Source organism: Pseudorca crassidens, chromosome 17 (genome assembly GCF_039906515.1).
Source record: "Pseudorca crassidens isolate mPseCra1 chromosome 17, mPseCra1.hap1, whole genome shotgun sequence".
Classification (NCBI taxonomy): domain Eukaryota; kingdom Metazoa; phylum Chordata; class Mammalia; order Artiodactyla; family Delphinidae; genus Pseudorca; species Pseudorca crassidens.
In genome coordinates, this window is record NC_090312.1 from 9,389,239 (window position 1) to 9,411,937 (window position 22,699).

General features: G+C 41.7%; 1 protein-coding gene across 5 annotated transcripts in view; it reads left to right on the top strand.

Moving 5' to 3' along the window:
* The window catches only part of DNAAF11 (dynein axonemal assembly factor 11), a 77,951-nt gene that overhangs the window by 7,060 nt on the left and 48,192 nt on the right, over positions 1–22,699 (top strand). For 3 of the 5 annotated variants that reach the window (XM_067711218.1, XM_067711221.1, XM_067711220.1), the window contains exons 2-5: positions 3,110–3,277; positions 7,517–7,594; positions 15,655–15,830; positions 21,215–21,441. In XM_067711218.1, coding sequence (XP_067567319.1) covers positions 3,110–3,277; positions 7,517–7,594; positions 15,655–15,830; positions 21,215–21,441 — 649 coding nt within the window. The remainder of the gene's footprint in view (positions 1–3,109; positions 3,278–7,516; positions 7,595–15,654; positions 15,831–21,214; positions 21,442–22,699) is intronic. The other 2 variants (XM_067711219.1, XM_067711222.1) reach the window with 1 other exon arrangement.

Genomic DNA, 22,699 nt, shown 5'->3' on the forward strand with positions numbered 1-22,699 from the left:
CACATTTCAAGATCCAGCCCGGACTTCTTCTCCATGATGCTTCGCTTGACCTTCTTCTTGTCACTCAGTAGCATGGATCACTCCCTCCTTTGTACTCACTGTACTTTCTGTATTCTTCTGTACTTGCCCCGTACACCCTGTCTGTTTTTGTAACAGCACACTCTGCGTGAGTGCCTCTAACAGTGTCATGGGATCAGGGTGTAGAGTATGGCCACCAACGCTCATGATAACCATGAGTCAGTAAGAAAAGGCAGGGCAAATGAGTAATCCTGTTGCTTAAAATGCCCATGGAAAACAATAAAAGGAAAAAGTTCAGATGCTACAGGATGAAATCTTCACCTATTTGTAACCCCTTCATTTATGTTAAATCTGTTTCATATATGTATCCACTAGATCTTTCAAGATGTTTACAAATTCTGCAGAATCTGCCCGAAACATATATTACTGATTTTATTCTAATCCAGCAAGAAAGAGAGGGTTGTTTACAAAACATGATATAAAACCTGAAGGGTGAACACTAAATTGTTGGCTTTGCGAGTTTCTAGAACCTCGTTCAATACACTGAAATCTCTTTCATAGTAAACACAACATGACAACCTCTAGTATTCCAGAAAATTCTCCTCTTGCCCTTTTCCCCCCTACCCTGCAAAGTCATTTTATTGAAACTCCCTCAAGTTATTGAGAACCCAGCCATATTAAGGAATTGAAAAGAAGCCTAGGGTAGCTCATCAGTTTTGGTTAAAACTTTGGAATCCACAGCAGAATTCTTTTAGGGAGATAAGTATGAATCTGTGGTTCTAATTGTTAGTACCGTTCATCAACCACCTCATTCACATATTGGTTATGACCTTGTATAGGTGAGACACTTCTCACAGTCCATCTGAATCCTGTATTTTGCTGTTTGAATTTTTCCAAAATAAGGAAGTGAAAGTATATTTCATATAGTAAGTACCTTGGCATGTTCTTCTATACCATGTGATAGGCACTGTAATACCATCTGTCTTGAAATAGTCTTATGATGACATATTAATGCTTCCAAAGCCTTTTTAAGTCCCTAGAGTGCTGTCTTGTAAATGCAGTGCTGTATTATTTAGAGTAGGACTTTCTAAAGGCGAACAGTGCTCCTTGGAGTTAAAGAATGTTTGGTCTAAGTTGCATAGTACATAAAACAACAAAATGTTTTCCCATTTCAAAGTCTGAAACACTGTAATCTCCATACACCATGTAGGTATTCTGACACATTTCTTCTTGGGGACCCTGGTTTTTGCACAGATGTTTGCCATCACAGGTGAGGCAGTATTGTGTAACAGCAGTTTCCTGAGTTACACAATATGTAACTATGAAAACAATGTGCCACACAGCAGTTTGCTTAATATAGAAGAGTTCAGAAAAGGGCTGCTGGGAAATTCCAGACCTTCACAGTTCTACCTTCCTCTGTGATTCTCTTGATTTTCATTTAATCTATCCTCCTTGTGCATAACTGTTGCTGTTGGGCAGACTTCCCTGTTGTGCTGAGTGAATCTGAGCCCCTCCTCTCCCACGTGTGTGTGTGTATGTGTGTGTGTGTGTAAATTTGTTATTTATGCCAACTCCCCCACCTTTCCCCACCCCTTTCCACTAATAGTGATTTTTATCATCTTAATTCTCATGATTAGGAGATATGGATCAACATAATTCCTTCCTAATATCTACATGCCTCTGCATTTCCCTTGTCTTTCTTCCAAAGAACTGTCACTGCAAGTAGCCCCATCTCCTACCACCGGAAGTAGCAGAGGGTTCAGCTAACTGCACACAAATGATGGAGTTCGTACATGTTTTCACATTGTTCAAAAAAGGCAAACTTCACTTTTAAGGATGTGGCACAGAAGTGGGGCAGCTGAAGGTGCTGTGAAGAACTTTGTCTCCGCTAGAGAAGCTTGTGCATTTAGGAAGCTTGAGAAATTTTGAGAGGCTCTTATTTCCTCACTTTTGGGGCAGTGGAGCATAGTGGTTCAGGGCACGTGGTCAGGTGCCAGATTCCTACACTTAAAACCTCGCTCTAGCACTTACTAGCGCGACCATGGGCAAGTTATTTAAACTATCTGTGCCTCAATTCCTCATTTGAAAAAGATAAATAGTTGTACATACTCACATGTTAATACATGCATAGCATTTAGGACAGTGCTTGGCACCTTGTAAATGGCAGTAAATGAATCTTTATTATCTTGTAGGATGGACGTGTGATATTTCCACATTCCACCTAAAATGTGAGGGTTCAGACGGATTAATAATTTTTAATAGCACTGGAAAATACAAGTTTTCTCCATTGTCATTCCCTCCTTGATTTTAGTACATATTACAAAGAGGGTGCGTGTCCTGTTCTTGGCCCTCACTGTGGACCAGATGTTGTCTCCAGTACCTCGGTGCTCCCATCATCTTATGGTCCTGGCCTGTGACATCAGACCAGCCCACTGCTACTCATCCCTCTTGTCAGGGGGGTGGGGACTCTCGCAACCCCTCCTCCTGCGAGCAGCTTCTTTCATGCCTCCTGGAAACGGACCGAGTGCTTTATAAGATTGCAGTGCAAAATCTGGGGTGTTCCTCTCCTGTCTCTTCCACTCGACTTAAATAAATACCAGTTGAATGAATGAATGAGCGAGTGAACCTTTCCTTATTGAATGAATGAATGGGTGAACCTTTCCTTATTGAATGGCTGTGGCTGTTGAATGGAGATGCTTTCATATTTCTGCCCTCTGTCAGCCCAACTGAGCCTCTCCAGAGCAGGTTTCTCTGTCTTGGATTACTTAGTGGGTCTCATCCAGTTCGACATGATACCACCTCAAGATTCCACGTTCTCAGGGTCATTACCTATCAACTTGGTCTCCATCCATACAGCGAAATGTGTGTAGATCCCAGTGTAAGAAAGACAAAATGTATCATCACATCTTTCTTCTGAGTCACCCTGGAATCACAAAAACTCCCAGCAGGAGGAAGCACTCCTCTGATCTCTGTTCCTTTGAAAATGACTTGGGCCTGGAGAATTCACATCTAACTGCAAGGAAAAACCAATGCATTAATAACTTAATCTTAATGGGGATGGAGATATAATATATAACAAATTTTCTTTCAGTCACGGAAGATCTTATTAGACGGAATGCCGAGCACAACGACTGTATAATTTTTTCCCTGGAGGAGCTCTCCTTGCATCAGCAAGAAATAGAAAGACTAGAACATATTGACAGGTGGTGCCGGGATTTAAAAATCCTCTATCTTCAAAATAATCTCATTGGAAAAATTGGTAAGTCTTCAGGACTTTGTTCTTATGGTTTCTTTAACATTTTGAATGGGAGAATGTTGGCAAATGCAGTGTTATTCTTAGAGGAAGAAAAAGAATGACATGGAGGAATAGACACAGCCATCTCTCAGTAGCTGTGTATGGAACCCTTCCCTGAACCTTTTCGTGCCTGTTCCATCTCCTGGCCCTGGGCATCATCTCCATCAAGGAATTGGGAAGACCAGTTGATGGCTGGGAGCACATTAGTTGACGTAGTCATTTAAAACCTGATTTTTAAAAAGTTTAAAAGAGAGGTGGATATAATCCAGGAGTTTGTCATGGCTTTACAGCATCACTCTGTGAACCTGAAAGGGTTCTGTGAGAGCTGAGTAAATCCTTGTCAGATCCCAGCCTGTGATAACTAGGTCTGCCATACGTATTGAGAATGTACATGTGCAAGGCATTGTGCTCAGTATTGGATATCGAGGGGGCTCCACAATTACACCCCTGCTTACTGCTCCAGTTTGGAATGAAATGAGAGGTAAAAACAGGAGTCAGGAGGATGGAGATCCAAAAATCAGCATTATAACTGATAAAAACTCTGGAGAATGTGGCTTAGACTTGCAGCCAAGTGAGATTCCTAATATGCCCCCAGAATTAAGCCTACCCACCACCCACTTACATGCAGAACTGGACAATGCAGGCTTCCCCTACCCACGCAGGCCCCCTGCTTTATGGCGGGAGCGGGTCGAGACTGTGTGCCCTCTGGCGGCAGGGAGATCCCAGACCCAGGAGAGAGGGTGGGATTGGGCATGCCCAGTTCCTTCTCCCAGTTCACCCATGAGGTAAGTGGGTCCTCCCCATCCAATTGCCACCTCCTCCCCCGGGAAGAATGAGTTAAGGGGACAGAGAGAAGAGAGGCCTGTGGAGACACTCTAACAGGGGATCCTGCCACATGGAAGCAGGAGGAGTGACCCCCAAACCTCAGAAAAGCTACAGTGTAGTTTAGTGGTAAGAGCAGGTGCAGGCCCTAATGTCAGGTAGACCCAGGTCTGAATCCTGCCTCTGCAAAAAACTAAGTCAGTCAACTTAGTCCCTCTGTGCCTTAGTCTTGCCATCTGTAAAATGGGAACAACAACATCTAACACACAGACATGATATTAGAGCTACATGGAACGATGTGCTTAGCTTTATGCCCGCTCATGAGAAAATAGCTGCTCTGCTATTAATATCGTCCCTTGCCCAGGGGCCCCAGGCCAGCCCCGTGGAGGTAGAAGCAGAGGGGAGAACCACACAGAGTTGGCGGAAAAGGGATGGAGTCAGGGTTGATGAGGCAGAGTGAGTGCCAGCCCCTGTGGGTTCTGACACTACAGCCCAGAGGCCGGCTCGTAAGATTAACTCTCCACCGTCATAAGCGGCGTTTCTCAACAGGGCCACTTGGCAATGTCTAGAGACATACCTGGTTGTTGCTGTGTGTGTGTGTGTGTGTGTGTGTGTGTGTGTGTGTGTGTGTGTGTGTGTGTGTGTGTGTGTGTGTGTAAGGGGTCAGCTACTGGCAGTTAGTGTGCAGAGGCCAGGGACATGCTAACAGTCCCAGGACCTCTCCCCCGCCCCCTCCAAGAAAGAATTACCTGGCCCCGAATGATAGTATTGCTGAGGCTGAGAAACTCTGCTGATGTAGTTGCCTCCAGCTTAGTGGGTAATTGAAAATTGGCTCTAGGGATACAAAAAGTCTGGAATTTGCATCATTTTTCAAGGTTTATTAAAATTCTTTCTTTTCCTTCAGATAATTATTTTTGGCATCTTGTACTTTACCAGAAATTAGAAACTCTGGTGCATTGTTCAATTAAAAAGGCTGTTATAGAAAACCACTAGCTTTTATGCATGAGAGCATTAAAGAGTTGTCCTAATTGTGCAGCTCCAAAAGAGTGCCCGAAATTTTCATCTCCACAGCTGGGTCCATCACAATTACTAATTAGTAGCATAGTATTTCAGTCCTTTTCAGAGCTGTGAGAAAGCTTAAATTTTTGCTTCCAAAGTATTCTTAAATTAAACATGCTTTTAAATCCTAATAATGGGATTTTTCAGTGCTACTCCACCCATAGGCATTTAGGCACTTTTTTAGCAAGTAAAACTGTTTCTCTAGGATTCAGACTCGCTCTTGGGCCACGGAGGTAGAAGTTTGCAAAACACCTGCCTTTCCTGAAGCTGTGTTCCTCACTGGGAGATCCAGGTGGGCTGTGGAGCCAGGCTTTGTTTAGTGGGGCTCCAGGTGTCAGCTGAGGACTGTCCGGGGTCTGTGAAAATGGGGCTCGGGCCTCACCCCAGACTTACTGGTTCAGAGCCTCAGGGGGTGGGCTTCCGGAATCTGCATTGGTAACAGCTTCCCGATGAGCCCCAAGCTGAACGCCTCAGAGCGGCTTGAACTGGGGGATGGGTTTGGTCCAGTACAAGTTTGTAGATCTGGTTATAGAAGTTGGTGAGAACTCCTCCCAGGCTGGTTTGGCCGAGAACGCAGACTCCCTTCCTGCTGCCCAAGAAGCTCTGCATATTTTTACTTATAGAGCTTTGTTTTTTCCTGACCAGTTTGACCCATTGTTCTCGATTTAATTTAATTTAATTTAGGAAACCCTTACAAAACAAATCTTAACTTTTTTTCTACCAGATGACTCTTTTCGCACTTACAGCGTTATACATAAAACGAAAGTGGAGAAGGAAAGGTATTTTATTGTGGGCTGGCAATTTTAACAATAATAACTTTATGTATTTTTGTTCAGGATATGTACTAGACACTGTATTATAATCTTGGGCACATGGAGCTCTACAAGTCTATGACTGTCAAATGCTCAGGTATTGCCTAGAGGAACTCTTGTAAACATCAGTATTACTTAGAAAAATATAATTGCTGAGAGAAACTTTAGTAATTTATTCCACAATCCTCATTTAAAAAATGAGTAAACTGAGGCTCGGAGAGGTAAACTGTTATTCTCAGGAATTCTATGGAAAGAAATACATGATATTTTATAAATTTTAGGTGAAATATTAGTAGTGATAAGGGTGACGGTTATAAATCATCATGTTTGACCGTCATAATATCCCGAAAAATGGTCCAGAGGAAGCATTATTTAAGTCAGCCTGCCCCAAATGCACATTTCTTAGCAGGGTTTTCTACATTCATGTCATCTTAGAAAGGACTCTTCTTTTAAAGTGTAGTGTAGTGATTTAGTGCCAAGCTCTGGAGTAAGATTTCCTGGCTCTACCACTTAACCTTGAACAAGTGGATTTATCCTCTGCACCTTGGTATTCTCATTTGCATAAGGGAGACAACAATAGTTTTAACTTCATAGGATTGTTATGAAGATTAAATGAGATAATACACAAAATGCTTAGAAAATTGTATGGCATGTAATAAGCACTCAGTAATGTAAGCTATGGTATTATTTACTGTTTTTAAAGGGCCCCACCCTTCAGCGATTCCTTGACTTATTTATGCTTTTGCCTTGCCTATATGGCCTTTACATATTTATTAGAAACAATAATCCTGTATCAGGATGATTTTGGCTTCACGTAAAGGAAAACACAACTCAGGATGGCTTAGCAGTGAGGAAATCTAGCATCTAACCCAACTATAAGTCTAGAGATAGGCCAGTCTCCAGGGTTGGTTGATTCCTTCTCTATGCTCCACCAGTCACAGTGGGCTTCATCCTACAGCTGGTTCCCTCAGGTTTGCAAGATGACTATGAGTACCAGTAAAGATAGTATTTCCTTCCTTTTTAACATCCAGTAGGAGAAAGAGACAGGAAATCCGCAAGCATGAAATATAGATCATTCCTCCTCATCTGATTGGGAGTACTTGGTGTGCACGCCTTCTGCTGCATCACACAATTGCCAGGAGACTGCCACAGGCTGGTTGACTTAAGCCTGGGCTCCTGAGCTGTCACTAGCCAGGGACGTGGGATTGCCGTGTGCTGGGCCAGTTTGGTTAAGCCTAACCCCCCTGGAGTTGGAGCTGGGTAGAGACATGAGCAGAAATGGGTTGGTTCCATTAGGAAGGACAGAGGGAGAAATGGATGCTGCGTGGGCAACCAACAATGTCTGAAGTACAACCCCTAATCTGCCTACTTTCTGAGGTACAGATTTGAAAAAGCAACATGGTTTTGACAACCATAATGATCCTTAGATTCTCGTTACCGTTTTCATAAGATTACATAAAAATGTCTTTTATCTTGAAGGTTAATTAATTCCATTCTTTGTATATTTCAGAAAATGTTAGCAAACTCAAGAAACTTGAATATTTGAATTTAGCTTTAAACAACATTGAAAAAATTGAAAATTTGGAAGGTAAGGGTTTTCTTCTTATAATTTATTGTTAATTAAACTTAGACTTCAACAGTATTGCTTAAACAATAGGTAGACTTTTCAAATTAACATTTTACATAAGTCTTAGTTTGTCAATTCTTGTTGTAAAAAGTCAAACGATAACAAGATACACAAATTCAAAAATGTAAGTCTACTTCACCCCTTCCTAACCCAGTTTCCTTCCCAGAGGCAGTGGTATTAACGCTTTGGTGTATAGAAGGTAGTTTTGTTACATTTTGCTTTGTATCAATGGGATCATACTATGAATATTGTTTTCAAAATGAATTTCTTCCATAAAATTACCTTGTTCTTCTGATCCAGGAAGGATGGGGAAGGCTGTCTAATGGAATGATTGTAGACTGAGTTATCCAACTGTTGTTCTGCAGATGGACAATTGGGTGGTTTCTATATTTTGCTATAATAAGCATGGCTGCAATGAGCATCCTAATACGTTTCACTCTGTGTACATGTGTAAATATTTTTCTAGGATAGATACTTAGCAATGGAATTCCTGGGTTTAAATATGCATATCTTGGAAAATATTGCCAATTTGTTCTCCAAAAAGGTTGTATTGATATATACTTGTACCTATGGTCCACGTGAATACCCATTTTCCTCCAACTTCACTAGCGCTTTTTATAAGCAATCTTTTTCTGAAGATTAGAAGACATTGTTCTCTAGTAATTTTTAAAATTTGCTCTTCACTTATTATTACTGATCTTCCATATAACTTTTCAGATGTTTATTGAATATTTTTTTCTTACATGAATAACTACTTCATATCTCTTGGCCATTTTTCTACTCATTTTTCTTCATGTGCTCTTGTGCATTCCAGATATTAATACCTTGTTATACATGTTATAAATCTTTTCTCTTGAGTGTACTACTTTTATTTCAGTCATGATGCTGGTATTGTTCAGAAGTCTTACTTCTGAAATGAATATACTCCAATTTATCAATCTTTTTCTTTATGGATTCTTTATGGTTTCTGGATACAAATATAGTCCATATAAGTTCTAATTTTAATAATTTTATTCTTTACATTTAATCTCTCTAATGTGCTTCAAATTTAACATGTAAATGTTCCTGAATGGAAATATTTGGACAATTTAGTATTTTGAAAATTGAAATATAATTTACGTATTATAAACTTACATACACCATTTTAAAATACACGATTCACAGGTTTTTAGTATATTTGCAAGGTTGTGCATCCATCATCACTATTTAATTCCAGAACATTTTCATCACCTTAAAAGAAACCCCCATATCCATTAGCATTCATTCCCCATTCACCTCTTACCCTAGCCCCTAACAACCCCTAATCTACTTTCTGTCTCCATAGATTTTCCCATTCTGAACATGTAATATAGATGGAATCAAACAATACATGGTCGTCTGTTCTGACTTTTTTTTTTTTTTTTTTTTTTACGGTATGCGGGCCTCTCACTGTTGTGGCCTCTCCCGTTGCGGAGCATAGGCTCCAGACGCGCAGGCGCAGCGGCCATGGCACACGGGCCCAGCCGCTCCGCGGCATGTGGCATCCTCCCGGACTGGGGCACGATCCCGTGTCCCCTGCATCGGCAGGCGGACTCTCAACCACTGCACCACCAGGGAAGCCCCTGTTCTGACTTCTTAGTCTAATGTGTTCAGGGTTCATCCATGTTGTAGGATGCATCAGTACTTAATCCTTTTTAGGGCTGAATAATATTCCATCGTATGGATACACCTCATTTTGTTTATTCATTTATTAGTTGATGGGTATTTGAGTTGAGTCCACTTTTTGGTTACTATGAATAAAGCTGCTGTGAACATTAATGTACAAGTTTTTGCATAAACATCTGTTTTCAGTTAACTTAGTGCACCTAGGTATGGAATTGATGGGTCCTGTGATAACTGGAATTGATGGGTCCTGTGATAACTGTACGTCTCACTGTTCTCAGGAACTGCTTTGGCAGCGGCACCAGCTTGCATTCCCACCAGCCGTTTACGAGGGCTCCCATTTCTCCACATCCTTGCCAGCAGTTGTCATTTTCAGTTTTCATGTATTTATTTATCTTTATAGTGGCCATCCTATAGTGAGTGTGAAGTGGTATATCATTGTGGTCCTGATTTGCATTCGCCTAATGACTAATAAGTTTGGGCATTTTTTTATGTGCTTATTGGCCATTTGTATATCTTCTTTGGAGAAATCTTCTTTATTCAAAATCTTTGCCCATTTTCTAACTGGGTTATTTGTTGTTTGACTGCTGAACTGTAAGACTTATTTCTTTATTTTGAACGCTAGAATCCGATCAGATAAATGATTTGTAGATATATTCTCCCATTTTGTGGGTTTTCTTGTCAGCTTCCTTGTTGGTGTCCTTTAGAGCACAATTTTTTCTTAAACAACTTTATTGAGGTATAATTGATGTACAGAAGCCTGCACATATTGAATATATATAATTTGTTGAGTTTGGACATATGCACACACATGTGAAACCATCACCGCGATTAAAACCTCTTTGTCTTGTTATTCTGGGAGGTTTCCTATTTTACTTTGCAGGCTTCTATTCTGTGCTGTTATTTTTTTTCAAAATGTCTAATAACACTTGGTGTCTGTTGATAACCACAAAGAATTTGGTTGATTAGGTGGCTGTGTGGCCTTATTCTGCAGTTGTGAGGTGGTGTTTCCACATCCAGCCTCTGGCCTGGCTGGCAGGGCCACTGTGGGCTCTGTGTGGGTGGGCAGGGGCTTGGGGCAGAGGCAGGCAAGCTCCTCTCCCCACCCCACTCCCATCTTCCAAGAGCTAAAATTAGGAGGACATTATTTAAGTCCTGTTGGATTTTAGCCTATTTGTCTCCTAGTGTAGACATCGGTATTTCAGGGGCCATCAAGGTCATGTATCAATAAGGGCATAAATATTCATCATACATTTTTAATGTTCATCCTCAAAACCTGAAATGTCATCACTGTCAAAGCCCCCAAACCATCATCAGTGCTGGAACTGAGACGGTTCTTTCCATTATTGGCATTTTTCTGCATTAGAAATGGAGCCTTTGCTCTTTCCCAGCTACCACTCTCCAGCCCTGTTACCATATCCACATGTGAACAAATGAAATAACAAAATTTGCACTACCGCTTCCCTGGTGACACAGTGGTTAAGAATCCGCCCGCCAATGCCGGGAACACGGGTTCGAGCCCTGGTCTGGGAAGATCCCAGATGCTGCGGAGCAACTAAGCCCGTGCACCACAACTACTGAGCCTGTGCTCTGGAGCCCGTGAGCCACAACTACTGAGCCCACATGCCACAGCTGCTGAAGCCCACGCGCCTAGAGCCCATGCTCGGCAACAAGAGAAGCCACTGCAAAGAGAAGCCTGCGCATCGCAGGGAAGACCCAACGCAGCCAAAAATAAATAAATTAAAAAAGAAAACTTAAAAAAAATTGCTCTATATCTATGTTTTTTAGTAGTGAAATATCTATCTATAATGTCAGAGAAATAATTAAAACTCTCATTCTCAGTTGGCTTGTTATTTTCATTAAGAAAGCAGTATCTGAAAGGATGTGGAGTTCTGTTTTTGCGGTATGTGTCGGCCACCAACCACTAGAGGACAGTATTGTCCCTATCGTCTTTTTGAGCTTTGAGAACTTGGTCCACAGTGGACACTTCTTCCTTTTGGTCCTCTGCCTTCCAGCTCTAATACGGATGCACCGGGCTCAGGGTTGTCTGAGGATATGTTTGGGGAGATGGGCAGTAGGGAGGGATGGGTGTCTTATCTTTTGGCAAATATGCACTTGTTGTTTAATTTTAAATGTTTGAGGAAGAGAGGAGGAAGTTGGATATATATATACTCAGCTCACATACTTGAGTAAATCTCAGTATAATTTAAAACGTAAGTTGGATTTTTCTTTGTTTGTTTTGCTGCATGGCAAAACATAACTGTATCCTTCTTTTTCTTTTTTCCTTGTTGTGAATTCACCAAGATTTTTTTCCATCCCACCCCTCCTCTCCCACCCTTAAAACCTGGAAGGAGAGATGGGGTTTCTATTAGTGTCAACTCTCCCTCTTGGGAAATCAGCATGTTGGTTTCAGTGACCTTTAGACCCCCGTGGGCCACTGAGCTCGAGCTTCACAGAACAGGGGCTGAAGGGTGGGACTCAGTTGAAGGAGGGAGGTTTTCTCAAGCCTGTCTAGTTCAGCAAGAATAGTTCTTTCAAATGGCAGATGTGGTTTAATTTCTTATGTGTAGGCCTAGTAGAAGAAAAATTAAGATTCATCACTTTGAAAAATGTAATGAACATTTGGAGGGTTCTGCATCTACAAAATTACAGCAAAATCCAAAAATTATATGAATTTTTGAGCTTGTTGGAGTCTTTCAAATGTCAGTCTTTTCTCATATGGAAGAAAAACATAATTAAAATATCTCTCAGAGTCTCCCAAAGTCGACTTAAGAAATACCAGGTAACCTGTATCTTAAGTCAGACTACCCCAAATATATCTTTACACTTCATAAAATCCATCTAACATTTTTTTTTGGCCATTGTAAAACAGACATACAGGCACAGAGATATAAACTTAATTATATTTATATGTCTAGTTTCATATTCATTCTTCATATAGTGGCTTAGTTCATTCACATCACTATGCTTTAATGACTGAATTATCAAATATGTTGATGTGCTTTAAATAACTCCTTATTGTTTGGTGCTTGAAGTGTTTTTAATTATGTTTGCTCTTGTGAGTAGAACTGTTCTGAACAGCTTTGTACAAATTACCTGTTTCCAGTTGAGGTATTTGATTGGGACCTTTTCCTCCCCAATGAAATTCTGGATCAAGAGAAAAAAAAAAAAACACTTAAGAGCCTATTTTGTGTATTGACAAATTGAATGCTGAAAATATATATATATATTTTTTTAATCTCATAACCTTTCCAACATATTTAAAATTTATTTTTGAAGATATGAAGTTTCTGAATTTCCTTCACCTGTGTAGCTGAGTCTGGAATATTATAAAAGTATTTATTTGTTCTTGTGCATTTTGGTTATTCGGCTTTTCAATAATTCATATTTTACCATAGTAACGCAATAGACAGTCTCAAAAGTCAAAGTGATATCTATACTCGTGTTGAAGAACGTACCTCTTGTCAATGCCGCCAGACCCCCCAGTCCTGCCCCCTAGAGGCGACCGCCATCCACTCCCCTTCCTTCTTCTGCTGCATGTTTCCAAGTAACCTGCTTACACCAGGCATCCTCTACTCTCTCATTTTAGGCATCGTCTATTGACCTCCTACGTGGCAGGTGCAGATTTTGTTCTCACTCGCTGCCCCCGAGGTTCTTTATCCCTGTCTATCCGCCTTGCTTATGTTTTCGAGTCACATAACGGGATATCATAATGAGACACGGGATATGGGCCCATCTATGGTGACTGGTGTTTTGAATGAACGCTTTGTTGGGGGGAGTGGTCACGCTCACGTGCCTGCTGACCCACGTCTAACCTCTGGCCTTTCTTGCTCCCCCTTTCTCCTCCCACCAGAGGATGGCTGGTCTGGCTCTCTCCATCCATGTAGGAATTGCAGGCCTCAGCTCACCCCTCACAAGGGTATGACTACAACCGCTTGTGCTTAGAGACGCAACACTGTGTCCCACAGAGCTTTAGCGTGAGAGTTTTGCGGTGATGGTCATGGTCATGGTCATGATGATACGTTAGTAATAAACAGCTGACCTCGGCAAAGAGAACTTCTAGTGCACAGGTTCAGAGAGGCTTTTCAGCTGGGCAGACCTGGGATTCGGTTCCCGTCCCCACTTGGTAGCTTTGTTGAACTTTGTTCATTTCTTAGCTTATTTGCCTCACAGTTCCAGTTATCTATTGCAGTGAAAAAAAAACAACACCCCAGGACTCAGTGCCTTGAAACAGCTTTCTTTCGCCACCCAGTTTTGTGGGTGAGGAACTCAGCAAGAGTTTGGCTGGGACGTTCCTCTCTGACCCAGGGCATTAGGCTTCTTTACTGTCTTTTCAGCCAGCTTGAGCTCTGACACCGCTCCGCGCGGCCCGTCCATGGCTCACACTCCTTGCCCTGCTTGATCTCCGTGCCCAACCCTAGGTGGGCCCCTCCGCGGGCGCCTTCTTCCCCTGGCTTACGCTCTCAATCCCCACGCTAGCCCTCGTTAGGGTATCCACCTCGCCCTCCTCGAGCTCTGACACCTTGCTCATGGCGCTGCTCCCCTGCGGACCCCTCTTCACTCTACTTGGTCTCCGATGCCTCTTGCTGGGTGTCATGTGAGGACACCCTCCCTACCTTCCTTGGGCTCTGATTCCTCAAGTCAGGCTGCCCTTCCTTGTTGGTACCATCCTGTCTGCACTGACACCCCATGGCTGGCTGTCTTTGGTGTGGATGTTCTTTTCATCCTGCCCAGGTTCCTACCCACCATCCCTCTCTGCAGGGATGCCTTCCTCACTGGGCTTGGGCTCCTGCCCTCGTGCCAGACCACCTGCACCTGGGATGCCCCTCACTGCTGGGGCCCCGGCTTCCAGCACAGGGCAGCCCTCTGCACACCGTCCTCATCCTGTGTGGGCTCCACCACTCTGCTCTGGACCAACGTAGCTATCGCTCGCCTCTCTACTCCTCCTTTACTTTGCGTCCCTGATGGCTTTAGGAATTAGTTGTTCTGAAAGGAAGGGAAGAGAAGGAAAGGGAAGGGAAAGGAAAGAGCGGGGAGGAGGAACAACCACCTTGACAAACCTTTTCTTTCTCTCTCCCTTCCTTTTGTCCGTCTTTCCTTCCTTCCTTCTTTCCTATGTTCTCAAAATAGGGAGACGAGTTAGGAGATACACCATATTGCATGCAAAAGGTGACAGGAACCTGAACTGGAATACTGGTAATAGGATTATAGTGGACAAGAAGTATGTAAAAAGAAGTTAGGACTTAAGATCTGCATGGCTTGATGACTGATGACATGAAGGGACTAAGAGGATAGTTTAGGTTAACTTCCTAGTTAACCCTGACTTGACTCTTGGTGTTGAATCACATCTGATACCAAAATGGTGATGACGTCGATGGAGTTTAGATGTAAAGAAGGCAGAAAAGCTGTCTTGAGGAGTACAGAGTGAGAGAAAATATGGAGACTTCAGTCTGGACATGTTGAATGTGGTATGTCTTGCGGGCATGTAGAAACAGGAGTGTGATGTTCAGTTGGGTGGTCAGACATGGGGTTATTGTTTGGGAGTCATCAGAATCTGGGGTTAGTAAAACCAGTGGGCATGACTACTGTTATCAAGACCATAAGGAAAGGAAATATTGGGTCAAGGATGGAAATCTCCATCACATTGATGGGGTGGAAAAGCCTGCAAAAGAGATCAAGAGGAATAGACTTCATTGCAAAGGAGGACAAGGAAAGAGTAGCATCAGAGTTTCAAGACAGTTGAGAGATTTAAGAGACAGTCCATGGTCGATTGTGCCACATGCAGCAGACTCTTCTAGTGACATGGTGCATTGAAGAGGCTCCATTAGATTTGTCAACATGATGCAGTCACGCCAGATAGTGACCAAATCTAAATGTGAACAGCCCAGAGCTTATGGATACGGGCAGGAAAATGATTTCCTTTGGCTGGAGGGACTAAGGGGTTGAAAGTAAGGGGAGGACTTCCCTGGTGGCGCAGTGGTTGAGAGTCCGCCTGCCGATGCAGGGGACGCGGGTTCGTGCCCCGGTCCGGGAGGATCCCACATGCTGCGGAGTGGCTGGGCCCGTGAGCCATGGCCACTAAGCCTGCACGTCCGGAGCTTGTGATCCGCAATGGGAGAGGCCAAAACAGTGAGAGACCCGTGTACCACAAAAATAAATAAATAAATAAATAAAAAAGAAAGAAAGTAAGGGGAGACACAGATAGAAAAGTGAGTCAAGACTAAGCCTCTCTGAGGTTTCTGAAAAACCACTTCTTGGTAAGCAGTGCAGTTAATCAACAGACTTAAAATATTGCAACTGTTATTTCTATGATGTGTTATTGTACACATTTTACTGCCTGTGTGATTTTTCTGGCTTTTTTTTCTTTTCATTTCTCTCAGCAGGATGCGAAGGGCTGACAAAGCTTGACTTGACGGTAAATTTCATTGGTGAGCTGAGCAGTGTGAAAACCCTTCAACACAACATCCACCTGAAGGAGCTCTTCCTCATGGGAAACCCCTGCGCTGACTTTGACGGCTACAGACAGTTCGTGGTGGCAGCTCTGCAACAACTAAAGGTATGCTTTTTTTTCAGTGATACAAAGTTCTCAGAAAAATGAAAACAAGCAACTGCAGTGATTCCTGATTTATTCACAGCATTTTCAGAGAATGTGTTGTTTTAGAGGATGGAATATTCCAGAAAATCAAAACCGAGTCTTTGGCTCACTGAACCTTTGAAGTTGTTTTAATATTATAGCTTTAATAAACCTTTGAAAAATAAATTGCATGCTTTTCTCCTTTCTCATTCAGAACACACACAGTTTAACTGAACTTTCTTGGTGAGTTCAAGTCATTGTTACAAAGAGCGTTCCTTATTACTAGTAGCAAACCAAAAGTTTAGGGCTTTTGAGGTGGCGACAGCTATATACCTTTGTATTTCACAGTCTTAAACTACTGTGCTTTTTAAAGTATTATTTCTTACTATTGCTTTCTATTAACTCATTCGCTATGTTAGTAATTCTCAAACTCTGGTATGCTTTGGAGTACTTAGATGGGGTTCGCTGGGCCCCTCCCCCAGAGTTTCTGATTCAGTAGGTCTGATGGGCACCCAAGAATTTGTATTTCTAACAGGTTTTCAGGTGATGCTGTTGCTACCGGTCCAGGGACCTCATTTGAGAACCACTGCTCTGTGTGTTAATTTCTTATGCCAAATCTCCCCATATTCGATACTTTTGGTACTGGGAAACAACACATGGTTTCTAGAGAAATCATACACCTGAGAATATTTAAGTAGTAATATTAAAGTCCATGTAATTCCAAGAGTTCCTGACCTGCATGTGTTGGTTTGAAACCTCAGGAGCTTCCCAGGTGAAATCTGAAACTGGCCCCCATGCACGGAGGGCAAGGAGAGACCAAAGAAAGAGGCAGGACTCCAGATGCGTAGGTGGCAGGTTTAATAAGCAAGAAAACCTACTTACCAAGCTTGTTTTGGGCAACAGGATGAGTAGATCTCTGCGCCTGCCTGCCATAATCTTACAGGTTTATAGAGAGGCCTTAACTGGGTTCAGTCACGTACACCGTCCAGAGGGTCTCAACAGAGCCTTACTGTCTCAAGGCTGCACCCTTGGAACCGCTCCTAGTGTGGGAGCAGCGGGCAGAAGGTACATTCCAAGGACAGGGGAGGGGGTGAGGAGCCTGTGCTTGGCCAGGTCCAGTCGCAGGCCATCCAGCGGTCACGTCCTCTTGGTGTCCCTCCAGCAGCAGGGACAGCATTTTGCTTCTGCAGAGAGAATGCATGGAGGCCCTGGCTTTCTAACAGTCCTTGTCCTCTATCCTCAGAGGACATTTGTTTTTAGACTGCTGTGTTCTGTGTAGGCAAAACTGCTGGATTGATAGAACACATTTCTTCTAATGTAAAGTTTCTTTGATTAAGAGAAGGAGTGATTCAGGTAATTGAATCTAGAATATATATGTAGAATGAATGATGAGGTAGATCAAGCATAACCCAGGCTGATCATCATTGTACAATGACTTCCTAAAAAAATGAACTGATGAGAACCAGAATTTCAGAGAAAATGGATGCTGTGAACCATCTCCCTGGAAGGGTGCAGGGACTGTCATCACAGCTGGGCCCCCTGTCAACTCTGCAGTGCCTGGGCTAGGGGTATGTGAGAGCCATCAGACAGGTGCCTGAAGCATGGGCCAGGGTTGTTCCAGGTGCTTTGGACACAGCATCTCTGATACTCCCGGCCTCTTGCAGGGAGATGATTAGGTGCATTCTGAGATGAGGGAGCCAGGCCTTGGAAAGCTGATGCTGCTTGTTTAAGGTGACACACCTGGCAAGTGACCCTTGTGGGATTTGAACCTAATAGCCCACCTTTCACACCATAACCACACTCACTGCTTCTGTGTGGGTTAATGTACAGGCTTCAGGTCCAGTCTTTCCTTTCAGAAAGACTGTTCTGAATAAGCTGTTACAACAGGCAACAGCCTCCCTTTGAAATATAGTATTCATAAATGTGTTTACTAGTATTTAAAAACAGCTTGATAAATTTTAGGGTCTTAGTTACCATTCCATTGAAAGTTTGTGACCTACTTGACAGGAGTTGCACTAACAGATGTATTATTTTCCTAGGGCTGCCATAACAAAGTTCTGCAAACGGGGTGGCTTGAACATCAGGAATTTATCTCATTGTTCTGGACACTAGAAGTTCTAGATCAAGGTGTGGGTTGGTTGCTTCTGAGTCTGTGAGGCAGCATCTGTTCCATGCCTTTCTCCCAGCTTCTGGTGGGTCCTGGCAAGCTTTGACTTTCTTTGGCTTGTGGAAGCGTCACTCCCATCTTTTTTTAAGGACACCAGTCCTGTTGGATTAGGGGCCCACGCTACTGCAGAATAATCTCATCTTAACTGATTACATCGGCAGGGACCCTATTTCCAAATAAGGTTACATTCTGAGGTACCGGGGGTCAGGACTTCAACATAACTTTTTGGGGGGGAAACACAATTTAACTCATAACAACAGAGTAGTTATTTAGACAGACATGCACAAGACATGTGAGGAGATTCAGCCCTTTTCAACTATCCTCTTCCTAGTGTCTGAGCCACTCCAGGTGGTAAGTAGGCACTGTAGCCTAGTGGGAAAAGTTTTGTAGCAGACAAACCAGGATAAGACTCATGTCTCTGCTACCCGTGAGTTGCATGCCTCATTTTTCTCATCTATAATGGATTAATAATTCCTACTTTAAAGAAGTTCTCTGAGCCCTCAATAAATCTTAGTTTCTCTTTCTCTTCTTTGCTGAAGCACACGTGCAATTATTATCAAGAAACGTAGACACTCTGCCTCTGTGTTGCAAGAACTCTAAGTGAATAAAGATCAAGGAATACTGCAATGCACAGCCTAAAACTTAATCTCTCAGTTCATCAGCCCTTCTGAATTCAGCTGTGATTTTGGACTGAAGAAAACTTAGGCCAATTTTGAAAACTACCTAACAAAAGTCTTCAAAAACCTGAGATCCAATAAGAAGGCCCCGAGAACAGGTGCTGGCATACATGTGACAGCATCTCAAATTTGTCATCAGTTCCCAGTATGAGGTCTTCTGCTTCCTGCCTGTATTGGTGACAAGGGGTTTATTGGTCATAATCTTTTAGAAACAGTAGGTCTAAATTATATCAATGTTTATTTAACCCAAGTATAAGGAAATATATATATATGTTATATATAATACTATATATGTATATATATAAAGTTAATACTTAAATCCTTACATCCCAGATACAGGTAAGAGAATATATCACCTTCTTCGCAATGTTCATCAAAATTCCAGTGAAAGAAATTATATTTATCCAGAATTTTCCAAATTGTTTAGATCTTTTTTTTTTGGCCACTCTGTGCAGCATGTGGGATCTTAGTTCCTTGACCAGGGATCGAACCTGCGCCCCCTGCAGTGGAAGTTCAGAGTCTTAACCACAGTCCCAGAATTGCTTAGATCTTAACCCTAGCTTAAACGAGGTTAATTACCAAAAAAAAAAAAAAGGCTATGTACTTAGACCACAATTACTTACCTCCTTAAATAATAGGTTTTATTGAATTCGATTTTATCATTATGGCCTCACCTTTCACTGAAGGATCTTAGAAGAAACAGCTTTGTGAAGACTGTTATGTATGGACTTGTTACTACAGAAACAATGCGTGACATCTCTCAAGATCTCCACTAAGAAACTCTACTTTAGAAATATGTTTTAGAACTAAGTATTAGAGAGAAGCTAGAAACGAGTATATTTTCTCAGTAAAGAAAGCAAAAATCGCTTCACCGATGATATTTTTCTGTTTTACTTTGGCCGCCAGCAAGCTCAGAGCCAATTCTGCCGCCCATCTACAGCAGCCATATGAGTTCTTATGACCAAAACCTACTTTAAATTATTTTTTTTCCAAATAGCGACATTATAATTTTGATTTTTAATTAACTGCTCCTGATAATTTTTATTTTTTTATTATTTTTAAATTTATTTATTTTATTTTATTTATTTATTTTTTTGGCTGCGTTGGGTCTTTGTTGCTGCACGCGGACTTTTCTCTAGCTGCGGCGAGTGGAGGCTACTCTTCGCTGCGGCGTGCGTGCTTCTCATTGCGGTGGCTTCTCTTGTTACGGAGCATGGGCTGTAGGCACGTGGGCTTCAGTAGTTGTGGCTCGTGGGCTCTAGAGCGCAGACTCAGTAGTTGTGGCGCACGGGCTTAGTTGCTCCGCGGCATGTGGGATCTTCCAGGACCAGGGCTTGAACCCGTGTCCCCTGCGTTGGCAGGTGGATTCTTAACCACTGCACCACCAGGGAAGCCCATAACTGCTCCTGATAATTTTTTAAAATTCATATTTAACTCCATCTTTGTGTGTTTTCTATTTGTTTGTGTTAGTTTCCTTTTGCTGTGGTAATGAATGACCACAAACTCAGTGGTTTAAAACAACACAAATATATACTCTTTGTTTTGGAGGTCAGAATCTAAGATTGTGGTGTTGGCAAGACTCTGCTCCTTTTGCAGGCTTCAGAGGAAATTTTGTTTCCCTGCATTTCTCAGCTTCTAGAGGGTGCCGGCATTTTTGAGTCCCTGCCCCTTCCTCCATCTTTAAGGCCAGCCGTGTAGCATCTTCAGACCTCTCCCTAACTCTGACCCTGACACTTCTGCTGCCTTCTTTCCTTTATAAAGACCCATGTGATTACATCCGGCCCACCCAGATAATCCAGGATAATCTCCCCATTTTAACATCCTTAACTTAATCGCATCTGCAAAGTCATTTTTACCATGGAAGGTAACATTCACAGGGATTAGAAAGTGGACATTCTTGGGGGACCATTATTCTGCCTACCACACTTTTCTAAATACCTCACCTCTCTTTGTAGAAAAAGGCTCAGTAAATAAGTAGGCATCTCTAAATTGGTAGCTTTGAACCTTCAGATTTTGGGTTGGTGTTTTTAATATTTCAATTTGGAACAATCCCTATAGAGGTACCAGATGAAAACAGTGACCATAAGAATTAATAATACATTCTATATGTCTTGTCAAGGGTAGAACATGGGCTCATTTGCAATAGAGCTCAATTTTGTGTGATGTACGAGGCCCTTTTTTGTAGAGAGCATTGGGGACTTGACTTGAGGCACTGAAATTCTTTACATAGTGAGCAGTTATAAAATTACTATATTTTGGGAGCTTGTCATTAATAATCAGTTTCAACAGGAGACCTACTTATTATTATTACCAGTAAAGATACTTTGTAAACTGTGTTAATTGTATGAAGTAAACATTGATTTAGATCAAAGTTTCTGACGGTTCCCATTACTTTGCTTTTAATTCCATATCACTAAGGTGCATAATTTATTATTTCTCATCTTGCAAGCAAAGTCTGCTTGGGGCTGATTCAAATGGTGACTTTTGAATAAATGCACTGTGTTGGCTGTTTTTTATTCCAGTGGTTGGATGGTAAAGAAATTGAGCGTTCAGAAAGGATTCAGGCATTACAGGACTTTCCAGTAGTTGAACAACAAATCAGAGAGCAGGAGAAAGCTTACTGCCTCAAACGAGCCAAGGACAAGGAAGAGGCTCAGAGGAAACTGCAGGAGGAGGAAAACAAAGGCGAGAGGGAGGGAAGACACACAGGCTTTGACGGACGTTGGTACACAAACATCAGTGCTACTCTGTATGTAACTTTTTTTTTTCTTTTTAAAAATTGTCAATATCCTCCTGTTTTACAAGGTAAAACCAAAAAGCAGAAATAAAAACCTTTCGTTTCCTATTGTGAAGGGCTGTATGTTACCACAATGCAGGAAAGAACATTGAATAACCACTAAATACTACTCTGTATGTAACTTAATAGAGTGTACTTTCTAGTTAACTTGTGTTAAAAAGTTCTCTTCCCAAGGTGTTCACAGTTTCACTTATATTCCAGACAACTGATTTGAAGAATAAATTATGATGTGAATTTTGGGTGAAGACGATGTATGTTCATCCCATTGTTTGTGACAATTCTGTGAGGCTTGCCTCCCTTAAAGCCTTTTCAAACTAGCAACTTTAATTTGCATCTAAAATTATCTTCAGACAAATCTCTTTAAAAGATGCACAGGAAAGAAATTAACAGGTGTACTTTGATTTATAAAGTAGGAATATTTTAGAAAAGTTAAATACAAACCACATTTATAAATTGAATAATTTTGATTACATCATAAGATGTTCTGTTTTGTGAATTATGTAATGAATACATCTTTAATGCGATTAATAAGCCCCTAATTGGTCATTTTTACAAGCATGAATTTTTCATTCTTGCTTATTTTAAGAGAATTGCACCTATAGTCAGGTGATTTGATTCCACACAACAAAAGCTTTAAATATTTTGTAACAGAATCTCTTAAGCTTGAGAAAATAATAATTATAAAATATTTCAGATGTACATAAATGTTAGAAAAATAAATAGGCAGCTTAATAATAAATGTCAATAGTTCGCATGTTTGCTTTGGATCTTATTTTATTTTATTTCATTTCATTTCACTTCACTTCATTATTATTTTTTTTCGGGCGTGCCACACAGCACGCAAAATCTTAGTCCCCTGACCAGGTTTCAGAGCTACACCCCCTGTAGCAGAAGCGCAGAATCTTAACCACTGGACTGCCAGGGATGTCCCTGGATCTTTTATTTTTAAATGAGAAATAAAATATCAATAGAGGAGACGCTCCTTAAGTATTTCTCCCCCATCCCACTCCTCCTTTCATCCTCCATGGTGTCCACCATCCTAAAGTTAGTATGTGTTTGGTATAATGTTGATCCCATCCATATTGTAATGTATTTACTACGTAATTATGCCTCCTTAAACAAGAGTAGTGTCATGTTGTTGTTTTTTAGCATGAATATCTTTCTACAGCTTTGCTTTTCATTCAGTATTATGTTTTTGAGATTTATGCAT